The sequence below is a fragment of the Ranitomeya variabilis genome, chromosome 4, assembly GCF_051348905.1.
Source record: "Ranitomeya variabilis isolate aRanVar5 chromosome 4, aRanVar5.hap1, whole genome shotgun sequence".
NCBI lineage: Eukaryota > Metazoa > Chordata > Amphibia > Anura > Dendrobatidae > Ranitomeya > Ranitomeya variabilis.
Genome location: NC_135235.1, coordinates 733,891,317 through 733,904,701, shown reverse-complemented (window position 1 = coordinate 733,904,701; position 13,385 = coordinate 733,891,317). Strand labels below are relative to the sequence as shown.

Here is a 13,385-nt window from a genome sequence, read left to right as displayed (position 1 = left end):
ATTTTTTCACAAATAAACTCAGAAATTATCGACCTAAATTTACCACTAACATGAAGCCCAATATGTCACGAAAAAACAATCTCAGAATCGCTAGGATCCGTTGAAGCGTTCCTGAGTTATTACCTCATAAAGGGACACTGGTCAGAATTGCAAAAAAACGGCAAGGTCATTAAGGCCAAAATAGGCTGGGTCATGAAGGGGTTAAAGTTAAAAAAAAGGAAATTTGTATGAAAAATAATTGTTTATATAAACAATTATTTTTAATACAAAAAATAAAATGCGGCACCTTCCCTTTAAGTCTCGTCCATAACTACTTTATTATACTCTATTATCCTGTACACAGTGGAGGAGATAGAAATCACAGGTCCGACAGCAACAGCTGGAATTGGGCCCTCCAACGTAAAGAAAAAAACCCTATCTATGTAAAGCTGAGCGTATGTATGTACAGTATGCAGGTACGGACTGGGACTGAAATTCAGTACTGGCATTTTAAATCGCACAGGCCCATGTTGTCCCCGTCCCCATGAACCAGATGGGAGATATTACTAATATTACTCTGGATGGACAATAGCAAGATTTTCTACAAGACCAGTATTTTTAATGATACCGGTGGCCTGCTGGGGTAAGTGACGGAATCAGCAACTTTGTGCTCCATCACAACACTTAACAGTATGGGTGTCTTGAGAACACGGATTCTGTTAACAATATAGCAGACAAGGTGGCCCACGACCAGACAGGCCCTTCTGGCATTTGCCCTTTCCACATAGCAACCAATCACTAAGTATCTTTCATTTCACCAGAGCGGTTTAAAAGAAGCTGAGCTGTGATTGGTTGCTATGAGCAACAGCTTTCCCACTCCACAACACCTTAGCAGACACTGTCCGGGTGGGAGAAATCTAGCATCCCTGGGAACATAAGCTCCAGCCATTGTCTGCCCCCCAGAAAGGAGCAGAGAGCACAGGACAGAAATGAATCCCCCTCCTCTATTACTGCCGCGCTCTATTGTTACCGGCGTAGAAAATCGCATCATCAGCGGCCGCACACAGAGCCGCACTGCCAGGTTACATAACAGCACATCTCCAGGAACTCCCTGCTCAGCGCCACCCAGCTCGGGACTATGGGATGGAGGATGTATGGTGGGTATATGGGCACGGGACTATGGGATGGAGGATGTATGGTGGGTATATGGGCACGGGACTATGGGATGGAGGATGTATGGTGGGTATATGGGCATGGGACTATGGGATGGAGGATGTGTGATGGGTATATGGGCACTGGACTATGGGATGGAGGATGTGTGATGGGTATATGGGCACTGGACTATGGGATGGAGGATGTGTGATGGGTATATGGGCACTAGACTATGGGATGGAGGATGTGTGATGGGTATATGGGCACTGGACTATGGGATGGGATGGAGGATGTGTGATGGGTATATGGGCACTGGACTATGGGATGGAGGATGTGTGATGGGTATATGGGCACGGGACTATGGGATGGAGGATGTGGGATGGGTATATGGGCACTGGACTATGGGATGGAGGATGTGTGATGGATGGAGGATGTGTGATGGGTATATGGGCACTGGACTATGGGATGGAGGATGTGTGATGGGTATATGGGCATGGGACTATGGGATGGAGGATGTGTGATGGGTATATGGGCATGGGATGGAGGATAAGTATGATGGGTATATGGGCACTGGACTATGGGATGGAGGATGTGTGATGGGTATATGGGCACTAGACTATGGGATGGAGGATGTGTGATGGGTATATGGGCACGGGACTATGGGATGGAGGATGTGCATGGTGGGTATATGGGCACTGGACGATGGGATGGAGGATGTGTGATGGGTATATGGGCACTTGGCTATGGGATGGAGGATATGTATGAGTAGATTGTGGCCCGATTCTAACGCATCGGGTATTCTAGAATATGCATGTCCCCGTAGTATATGGACAATGATGATTCCAAAATTCGCGGCAGACTGTGCCCGTCGCTGATTGGTCAAGGCAACCTTTATGACATCATCGTCGCCATGGCAACCATTATGACATCTACGTCGATACTGTGCCCGTCGCTGATTGGTCGGGGCCTGGCGGCCTCGACCAATGAGAGACGCGGGATTTCCAGGACAGACAGAAAAACCCTTAGACAATTATATATAGATGGGTATATGGGCTCTGGACTATGTGTTGCAGGATGTGTGATGATCTCCAGCTTCGACTATTGCAATATCGTTTTATGTGGCCCTCCTGCTAAAACCCTTGCACCTGTCCAGTCCATCCTTAACTCTGCTGCCTGACTAATTCATCTCTCTCCTCGATACTCCTCCGCTTCTCCCTTCTGCAAATCTCTTCAATGGTTACCATTCCCTCAGCGTATCCAGTTCAAATTACTAATACTGACCTACAAGGCCATATATAACCTGTCTCCTCCATACGTCTCTGAACTAATCACCGGATATCTTCCCTCACATAATCTCCGGTCATCCTAAAACCTTCTTCTCTCCTCCACACTTATTCGCTCCTTACCCAACCGCCTCCAAGACTTCTCCCGAATATCCCCTATCCTCTGGAATTCTTTGCCCCAACATGTCTGACTATCAACCACATTCGGATCCTTCAGACGGAACCTGAAAACCCATCTCTTCAGGAAAGCCTACAGCCTGTGCTGACCCCGCTGCCTCCTCATCACTACTGAAGCTACCGCCTCACCAACACCGGAGCTGCTGCAACCTCCGACCTACTGTCTCCTTCCCCACCATCCTGTAGAATGTAAGCTCGAAAGGGCAGGGTCCTCGCCCCTCTGTATCAGTCTGTCATTGTTAGTTTACTGTAAAGGTACTGTCACATTAAGCGACGCTGCAGCGATAGCGACAACGATGCCGATCGCTGCAGCGTCGCTGTTTGGTCGCTGGAGAGCTGTCACACAGACCGCTCTCCAGCGACCAACGATGCCGAGGTCCCCGGGTAACCAGGGTAAACATCGGGTTGCTAAGCGCAGGGCCGCGCTTAGTAACCCGATGTTTACCCTGGTTACCAGCGTAAAATGTAAAAAAAACAAACAGCACATACTTACATGCGTCCCCCGGCGTCCGCTTCCTGCACTGACTGAGCGCCGGCAGTAGCAGGGCACAGCGGTGACGTCACCGCTGTGCTGTGCTTTCACTTTGCGGCGCTCAGTCAGTGTGGGAAGCGGACGCCGGGGGACGCATGTATGTACTGTTTGTTTTTTTTACATTTTACGCTGGTAACCAGGGTAAACATCGGGTTACTAAGCGCGGCCCTGCGCTTAGTAACCCGATGTTTACCCTGGTTACCAGTGTAAAATATCGCTGGTATCGTTGCTTTTGCTGTCAAACACAACGATACACGGCGATCGGACGACCAAATAAAGTTCTGAACTTTATTCAGCGACCAGCGACATCACAGCAGGATCCTGATCGCTGCTGCGTGTCAAACTAAACGATATCGCTAGCGAGGACGCTGCAACGTCACGGATCGCTAGCGATATCGTTTAGTGTGACGGTACCTTAAGTGATATCTGTAATTTGTATGTAACCCCTTCTCATGTACAGCACCATGGAATCAATGGTGCCATATAAATAATAGTAGTATAGGGGCACTAGACTATGGGAAGGAGGATGTGTGATGGGTATATGGGCATGGGACTATGGGAAGGAGGATGTGTGATGGGTATATGGGCATGGGACGGAGGATGTGTGATGGGTATATGGGCACTGGGCTATCGGATGGAGGATATGTATATAGGAACTGGACTATGGGATGGAGGATGTGTGATGATCTCCCACTTTGACTACTGCAACATTCTTTTCTGTGGCCTCCCTGCTAAAACCCTTGCACCTCTCCAGTCCATTATTAGCTCTGCTGCTCGACTAATTCATCTCTATCCTCGCTACTCCTCCGCTTCTCCTCTCTGCAAATCTCTTCACTGGCTACCATCCCCTCTTGCCTTGTCCATGTATGGTTTGGTCCAGTAGCCCATGTATCATCACATTGTGCTGGTTCCTCGACATCTGAAGTGGACTTTGTTAATACAGGCGACGTCCGAGCCGGCATAACTCTCTTGTTCGTGACACTCATGTTTATTGAGGTAGGCACCATAGTGTTATGGACCATTACTGGCATATTATGTCCATCAGGGCAGAGCCAGGATTTGAACCCCAGTCTCCCACATTGGTGGCTGTGATTTTACTAAATGCGGCACATGTATTGCCGGTTTCTATTATGTCTTTTATCGAATGTTACCGACTTTTTCCGATCTTAAGAAAAATGCTCGTGTTATCGATCATGAATATGAATGTACCATATTCATGCCAAATTTATGTTTGGCGATCGTTTTCTGAACATATTCGGTGATCTATAATTATGGCCACCACAACCTGCTACACAAAATAAAACCCGACTCAGTATGGAGGCATTTACAGTCAACCCCAGAGGTAGTGACATCATTGTGCCTGCAGTGCACGGAATCTCAGACTCACAGGCGAAGGCTGAATGGTGGATCAGGAGCTTTCCACTCCCTGATTCACTAATATATTCAGCGGTATCACCGTCATAGGAATGTGGATATCGCTGAAATTGTGATGATGGGAAGGAGAGGGTGACCAATACCACACCCCACGGAGCCCTCTCAATTTATGGGCATCATAGCAACCGAGTGGGCTACCTTTATGGATGATACACTCCTGCCCATCCAACTATCGTATGGTAAATATCTCATAGATCCTGGATTCATTAGTATCTGCACCAAGAATGAGGCTAATTGAGAATTTTATTAATTAACTGTCGGTGGTCGGAGGTAGTCAGTGAGGTGGATGGTACCATATTGTGCATGTAGGGGGCAGTACTGTGGGAACGTTACAAAGTGGGGGAATGGCAGTACTGTGGGGACATTATACAGTGTGTGAGGGGTATGTCAGTCCTGTGGAAACATTATCCTGTGTCTGCGGGAAGCCACTATTGTGGGAACAAAATACTGTACTGTATGTAGTGGGATGGAGGTACTGTAGGAACATTATACTGTGTGTGGGGGTATGGCGGTACTATGAGATTATACTGTGTGTGGGGGTATGGCGGCACTATGAGATTATACTGTGTGTGGGGGTATGGCGGTACTATGAGAACATTATACTGTGTGTGGGGGTATGGCAGTACTATGAGAAGATTATACTGTGTGTGGGGGTATGGCGGTACTATGAGAACATTATACTGTGTGTGGGGGTATGGCGGCACTATGAGATTATACTGTGTGTGGGGGTATGGCGGCACTATGAGATTATACTGTGTGTGGGGTTATGGTGGTACTATGAGAACATTATACTGTGTGTGGGGGTATGGCAGTACTATGAGAAGATTATACTGTGTGTGGGGGTATGGCGGTACTATGAGAACATTATACTGTGTGTGGGGGTATGGCAGCACTATGAGAACATTATACTGTGTGTGGGGGTATGGCGGTACTATGAGAACATTATACTGTGTGTGGGGGTATGGCGGTACTATGAGATTATACTGTATGTGGGGGTATGGCGGCACTATGAGATTATACTGTATGTGGGGGTATGGCGGCACTATGAGATTATACTGTGTGTGGGGGTATGGCGGTACTATGAGAACATTATACTGTGTATGGGGATATGGCGGTACTATGAGAAGATTATACTGTGTGGTGGGGGTATGGCGGCACTATGAGAACATTATACTGTGTGTGGGGGTATGGCGGTACTATGAGATTATACTGTATGTGGGGGTATGGCGGCACTATGAGATTATACTGTATGTGGGGGTATGGCGGCACTATGAGATTATACTGTGTGTGGGGGTATGGCGGTACTATGAGAACATTATACTGTGTATGGGGATATGGCGGTACTATGAGAAGATTATACTGTGTGGTGGGGGTATGGCGGCACTATGAGAACATTATACTGTGTGTGGGGGTATGGCGGTACTATGAGATTATACTGTATGTGGGGGTATGGCGGCACTATGAGATTATACTGTATGTGGGGGTATGGCGGCACTATGAGATTATACTGTGTGTGGGGGTATGGCGGTACTATGAGAACATTATACTGTGTATGGGGATATGGCGGTACTATGAGAAGATTATACTGTGTGGTGGGGGTATGGCGGCACTATGAGAACATTATACTGTGTGTGGGGGTATGGCGGTACTATGAGAACATTATACTGTGTTTAGCGGCATCATATATATTACATAAGGGGTGTAAAAAGGAGAGTCATAGAAAAGCCTCCTCAGGGCTGTGCTGCATTTGTACAGACTGCTATCTGCCGTCCAGACGGGACCATGTGACACCAATGGGAAGAGGGAGGGTTTCCGGAGGGAAGAGTCTAGAGGGTGCACCTGGTCAGGAGACCTTGATGGCGCAGTTACTGATATTATAAAGGCCGGAGCCCCAAAGGCAGAACAGATTTGGTGCCAACAAAGGAAAGGGGTGCGGGGAAGAATCTGAGGTACCAGCTCATGGTAAAGAGCCCGAGGCAGCTGGGTGTGGGGCAGAACCTGCTTACAGGGGCATAATGGGGGCATTACACTGTGTGGGGCCAAGAAAGGGGCCCTGTACTAGGAGAACACTCCGCTCCCTCACTTCCTGTCCTCCATAGTTGGCTCGTATGTATCTATTACAGGAAACAGAACAAAAACACAATGATTCTTATAAAGTGGCAACAAAAAACCTCAAAAGAGTCTCCGTGCAGAAGGGGTTAATGTCCCCCTCGCTCAGTAATGGGGAATCTCCACTTACCTCCACCTGCAGAGCCGCACTCCACATATATGGCGGTAAATGCTAGAGTGTATGGGCTCCTTCCAGGTGTGACGCACTGACGTCATTTCCGGGGGCGTATCCTATCGGGAGGGGGCGTGTTCTCCGAGGCGGCAAAGGAAAGCAGCATGACAGCTTGTGGACGCCATGGAGGTCAGTGGTTTCAGGGTGAAAAATGCTACTTGCCGATCGCTATTCGCTATTGGGGGGAGGCCCTGTGGTGGTCGACCTACTTGTCTGTGTGGGGGACCCCTGCGGTGGGATTTTGGGGGGGGCTCCGCTGCTGCTGGCTATTGTGGGGGACCCCTGCGGTGGGATTTTTTTGGGGGGGCTCCGCTGCTGCTGGCTGTTGTGGGGGACCCCTGCAGTGGGATTTTGGGGGCTCCGCTGCTGCTGGCTATTGTGGGGGACCCCTGCAGTGGGATTTTGGGGGCTCCGCTGCTGCTGGCTATTGTGGGGGACCCCTGAGGTGGGATTTGGGGGGGCTCCGCTGCTGCTGGCTATTGTGGGGGACCCCTGCGGTGGGATTTTTTTGGGGGGGCTCCGCTGCTGCTGGCTATTGTGGGGGACCCCTGCAGTGGGATTTTGGGGGGCTCCGCTGCTGCTGGCTATTGTGGGGGACCCCTGAGGTGGGATTTGGGGGGGCTCCGCTGCTGCTGGCTATTGTGGGGGACCCCTGCGGTGGGATTTTTTTGGGGGGGCTCCGCTGCTGCTGGCTGTTGTGGGGGACCCCTGCGGTGGGATTTTGGGGGGCTCCGCTGCTGCTGGCTATTGTGGGGGACCCCTGCGGTGGGATTTTTTTGGGGGGGCTCCGCTGCTGCTGGCTATTGTGGGGGACCCCTGCAGTGGGATTTTGGGGGGCTCCGCTGCTGCTGGCTATTGTGGGGGACCGCTGCGGTGGGATTTTTTTTGGGGGGGCTCCGCTGCTGCTGGCTATTGTGGGGGACCCCTGCGGTGGGATTTTGGGGGGGGCTCCGCTGCTGCTGGCTATTGTGGGGGACCCCTGCGGTGGGATTTTTTTGGGGGGGCTCCGCTGCTGCTGGCTGTTGTGGGGGGACCCCTGCAGTGGGATTTTGGGGGGCTCCGCTGCTGCTGGCTATTGTGGGGGACCCCTGCGGTGGGATTTTTTTGGGGGGGCTCCGCTGCTGCTGGCTGTTGTGGGGGACCCCTGCAGTGGGATTTTGGGGGCTCCGCTGCTGCTGGCTATTGTGGGGGACCCCTGCAGTGGGATTTTGGGGGCTCCGCTGCTGCTGGCTATTGTGGGGGACCCCTGAGGTGGGATTTGGGGGGGCTCCGCTGCTGCTGGCTGTTGTGGGGGACCCCTGCGGTGGGATTTTGGGGGGCTCCGCTGCTGCTGGCTATTGTGGGGGACCCCTGCGGTGGGATTTTTTTGGGGGGGCTCTGCTGCTGCTGGCTATTGTGGGGGACCCCTGCAGTGGGATTTTGGGGGGCTCCGCTGCTGCTGGCTATTGTGGGGGACCGCTGCGGTGGGATTTTTTTGGGGGGGGCTCCGCTGCTGCTGGCTATTGTGGGGGACCCCTGCAGTGGGATTTTGGGGGGGCTCTGCTGCTGCTGGCTATTGTGGGGGACCCCTGCGGTGGGATTTTTTGGGGGGGGCTCCGCTGCTGCTGGCTATTGTGGGGGACCCCTGCGGTGGGATTTTGGGGGGGCTCCGCTGCTGCTGGCTATTGTGGGAGACCCCTGTGGTGGGATTTTGGAGGGAACCCCTGTGGTGGAATTTTGGTGGGGGCTGTTGCTGCTGGCTATTGTGGGATTTTGTGGGGGGGACTGCTGCTGGCTGTTGTGGTGGACCCCTGTGGTAGGCGACCTGCTTATGTGAGGGGGGCAACCTGCTGCAGGCTATTGGGGGTGACCCATTTTAGTGGGGGAAACCTGCTTGTGGGGGGGGGGGGAGACCTGCTGCTGGCTATTGGGGTGACCCCTATGGCGGGACCCCTGTGGTGTGATTTGGGGGCGACCTGCTTGCGGGGGACCCCTTTTAGTGAGGGTGACCTGCTTATGGTTGGGTTTGGGGAGGCGACCTGCTTGTGGAGGGTTGACCTGCTGATGGCTATTGATGGGCCCCTGTGGTGGGGTTTGGGGGTGACCTGCTGGCTATTGGGGGGACCCCTGTGGTGGGGTTTGGAGTTGACGTGCTGCTTACGGGGTGGACCCCTTTTAGTGGGGGCGACCTGCTGCTGGCTATTGGGGAGACCCTGGTGGTGGGGTTTGAGGGCGACATGCTTGTGGTCAGGTTTTGGGAGGGCGTGACCTGCTGTCTATTGGGGGGGACCCTTGTGGTGGGATGTGGGGGGAGACCTGCTGCAAGCTATTGGGGGACCCCTGTGGTGCGATGTGGGGGTGACCTGCTTGTGGTGGGATGTGGGGAGGCGACCTGCATGTGAGGGGTGACCTGCTGCAGGCTATTGGGGGGGGACCCCTGTGGTGAGATTTGAGGGCAACCTGCTTGTGGGGTGCGACCTGCTTGTCGTGGAGTGTGTGGAGGCGACCTGCTTGTCGTGGAGTGTGTGGAGGCGACCTGCTTGTCGTGGAGTGTGTGGAGGCGACCTGCTTGTCGTGGAGTGTGTGGAGGCGACCTGCTTGTCGTGGAGTGTGTGGAGGCGACCTGCTTGTCGTGGAGTGTGTGGAGGCGACCTGCTTGTCGTGGAGTGTGTGGAGGCGACCTGCTTGTCGTGGAGTGTGTGGAGGCGACCTGCTTGTTGTGGAGTGTGTGGAGGCGACCTGCTTGTCGTGGAGTGTGTGGAGGCGACCTGCTTGTCGTGGAGTGTGTGGAGGCGACCTGCTTGTCGTGGAGTGTGTGGAGGCGACCTGCTTGTCGTGGAGTGTGTGGAGGCGACCTGCTTGTCGTGGAGTGTGTGGAGGCGACCTGCTGCTGGCTATTGGGGGGATCCCGTGGTGGGATTTGGGGACGACCTGCTGCTTACGGATGGAACCCTTTTTTTTTTTTTTTTTTTTTTAAAACATCATTTTTATTGGTTGTTTTTTTTTTTTTTTTAAACAAATAAGCACAATACATATTGCAAGTGTTGCTTTAAATTATTACACAGAAACAAAACAATCGTTAATCTTTGTAACACAAATAGTATTAACATATCCCCTAATGTCCACATCTAACCAGCTTCAATGATTGGAATCCGACAATCAAATCCAGAACATACAACATCTGATGCATTTATCATGTGACAAATTTTAATTTATCCAAACTACCACTTAAGTCTTCTAACAAATACCAATCTGAATTAACAAAGGACCTCATTATCTCTTGAATTTCCCCTGTCGACAATAAGGATTCTAATGAACACTCTTTATTCCTTTCTGCTTCTCTTTTTTCTAAATATAGGACAGACATTAGTCCTGCTTTAATCTCTTTTATCCCTGGAAGTGTACTGGCCAACCAATAGGAACCCTTTTATTGGGGGGCGACCTGCTGCTTACTGGGGGATCCCTTTTATTGGGGGGTGACCTGCTTATGGGTTGGGTTTGGGGGGGCTGAAGAGGGTTTAAGCTGGGTGGAGAGGTGGACCTCCGAAGGGGGGTTGTGCTGGGTGGGGGGGTTGGACGTCCGATGGGGGTTTGTGGGGGTTGGACGTCCGAAGGGGGTGTGTGCTGGGTGGGGGGGTCCACGTCTGATGGGGGTTTGTGCTGGGTGGGGGGTCTGCATCTGGGGGTGTGTGCTGGGTGGGGGCTTCCGCGTCCGGTGGGGGTTGGACGTCCGATGGGGGTTTGTGGGGATTGGACGTCCGATGGGGGTTTGTGGGGGTTGGACGGCCGAAGGGGGGGGGGTGTGCTGGGTGGGGGGGTCCACATCCGATGGGGGTTTTTGCTAGGTGGGGGGTCTGCATCTGGGGGTTTGTGCTGGGTGGGGGGTCTGCATCTGGGGGTTTGTGCTGGGTGGGGGGTCTGCATCTGGGGGTTTGTGCTGGGTGGGGGGTCTGCATCCGGGGGTTTGTGCTGGGTGGGGGGTCCGCATCCGATGGGGGTTTGTGGGGGTTGGACGTCCGATGGGGGTTTGTGGGGGTTGGACGTCCGATGGGGGTTTGTGGGGGTTGGACGTCCGATGGGGGTTTGTGGGGGTTGGACGTCCGATGGGGGTTTGTGGGGGTTGGACGTCCGATGGGGGTTGGACGTCCGATGGGGGGGTTTAAGCTGGGGTGGCGTTCGATTGGGGGGGGGGGGTGTCTGATGGGATTTATGGTTGGGGCAGGGGGTGTCATATTTGGATTTACGCTGGAGGGGAGGGAATGGCTTTGGATTTATCCTGTGGGGTCCGCTGGTTAATGTGAGATGGAGGTTTCTGACTGGGGGAGCGAGGTTATGCTGTGTGGCCCTCTGGTTGATGTTGGGGGGGGCTAATGCTGTGGGGTACACAAAAAAATATGAGTGTATGCTGCTTATGCTATGCAAAAAAAAAAATGTAGGTATTTCCCTGTAGAGTAGGCTACACCACCAACTGGCACAAAGCTAATCCTTTTTAGCTTAATGTCAGTAGGAGGCAGACATGGGTCTGGACCACCCAGCCCTGTTTCTGACTTGGGTTTTGGGGGTTTTTTTATTAACGATTTTCCTTTTTTCTTTTTAATTTTTTTTTTCAGATACGGCTTTTGAGGGCGACAGTGGAATTGTCACTCTAATCTCCCACCTAGAATTGTCACTACCGTATCATCTGTGGTCTATGAGGCAAGGCCCTAACACATCAAGAGTGTTTGTGGTTCCCCAGAGTACAGACCATGCCACAAATCCTCCTACCCTCTCGCCCCCCCCCAGAGCCAGATAGAGTAGGGAGGGAAGACGAATCCGTTATGCGCCAGCCGCCGAAAGGTCTGCGTCCACGTTATTCCATGCCCATCTTCATCATCGGCCTGTGAAGAATGATGTGTGATCTTCAGGACACATATATCCTACCAGGCAGTGAGGGGGCTACTTTAAAAAAAAAAAAAAAAAATGGACAGGACAAATATGTCCTAGTTTGCCCCTGAGCAATATGGACATCTCCTGCGGAAACCTTCCTATTCATGCAGCCTCCATGTTTTCCAGAGGCTCCTGTGACCCTGCTCTTAAAATATCCAGGCTTCGGTCTAGGCCTTCTCTGGTGGCCGGTCCACACCGCCAGTGCCCTGAACAATCATGCACGCCAACTTTCTAGTGCTTCCTACTCTGCACCTATCAGTTTAAGAGTACTTCGCTTCTGCAACAGAGGACTAAAGTCTGCCTCCCAAGAGATCTGCTGTTCAATTTTGGTTGTTTTGGAAATGTTCTGTCCAAAAAAACGACGGGACAACTCTCCGACCCGCCAGGAAAAGACGAGACCTTCCTTTAGGCCAACCCCCTCCTGGCATCCATGAACCCACCAGCACTGGTCTGCTAGGCCTGGATCTAGCAGACTCTCTTCGACATGATGGGGCTTTCCCACCTTGGATGTTTCTCAGGGTCGGCTGCCGTGTCCTTCACAATTCAAGGCCGGTATTATGATCTCTGGTCCGGGACACGGGAGGCAGGCTTGGGGGGGGGGGGGTGGGCAGAGCCACATACCAAACCGACAGTCCAGCCCGCATGCACCAACAGCATATTACAGTTTTACAATACTGTAGAAATGCATAAAATGAAACAAGCAAAGGCATACAGTTATTCAATGCAAAAAAATGCAGTTTTATAAAATTAGAAATGTTTCTATATCTAATGCTAAAGTGATATTTATCCAGTATTTCTATAAGTAAAAGTCTGAGATTTCTGTGGGAAATGGTAATTTGTTCCTCTTAAACCAGTTCTGAATGTAAATAAAACATTGCTCTGATGAAGTCTCCACATTGTATTTTCGCCTTTCATTTCATGCGTAGGGCAGGACAAGCCCATGATGTATCTGTGTAACACATGGAAGGTGCTATAATGACAGCCTTAGGCCGGCGTCACACTGGCGAGTTTTACGGACGTAAGAGCGCAGAAACTACGTCCGTAAAACTCGCATTACGTACGGCACAATTATTCTCAATGGGGCTGCTCCTATTAGCCGTATATTACGGTTCAGTATTATACGGCTTTCTACGGCCGTACAAAATCGCAGCATGCTGCGTTTGTCAGCGTATTGCGCAAAAAATTTGCCAATGAAAGTCTATGGGGGCGAGAAAAATATGGATTCCACACGGACCAGCAGTGTGACTTGCGAGAAATACGCAGCGGTGTTAGTGAAAAGTCGGTAATTCAATTGCCGGCTTTTCATTTCTCCTGCACAAACCCGACATGATATGAGACATGGTTTACATACAGTAAACCATCTCATATCCCCTTTTTTTTTTGCATATTCCACACTACTAATGTTAGTAGTGTGTATGTGCAAAATTTCAGCGCTGTAGCTGCTGAAATAAAGGGTTAAATGGCGGAAAAAATTGGCGTGGGCTCCCGCGCAATTTTCTCCGCCAGAATGGTAAAGCCAGTGACTGAGGGCAGATATTAATAGCCAGGAGAGGGTCCATGGTTATTGGCCCCCCCCGTGGCTAAAAACATCTGCCCCCAGCCACCCCAGAAAAGGCACATCTGGAAGATGCGCCTATTCTGG

General features: G+C 51.4%; 1 protein-coding gene and 1 long non-coding RNA gene across 2 annotated transcripts in view; one reads left to right on the top strand and one right to left on the bottom strand.

Annotated features, from left to right (window-relative positions):
• The window catches only part of LOC143767941 (uncharacterized), a 58,607-nt gene extending 51,745 nt beyond the window's left edge, over positions 1-6,862 (bottom strand). The window contains exon 1 of the mRNA XM_077256485.1: positions 6,797-6,862. Within this exon, the coding sequence (XP_077112600.1) occupies positions 6,797-6,823 (27 nt within the window). The 5' untranslated portion in view covers positions 6,824-6,862. The remainder of the gene's footprint in view (positions 1-6,796) is intronic.
• A 27-nt stretch (positions 6,863-6,889) lies between these two features.
• Positions 6,890-12,626, top strand: LOC143767978 (uncharacterized). The gene is made up of 2 exons (XR_013213776.1): positions 6,890-6,967; positions 11,428-12,626. It is a non-coding gene; the product is annotated as an uncharacterized LOC143767978 (long non-coding RNA).
• The last annotated feature ends 759 nt before the right edge of the window (positions 12,627-13,385 follow it).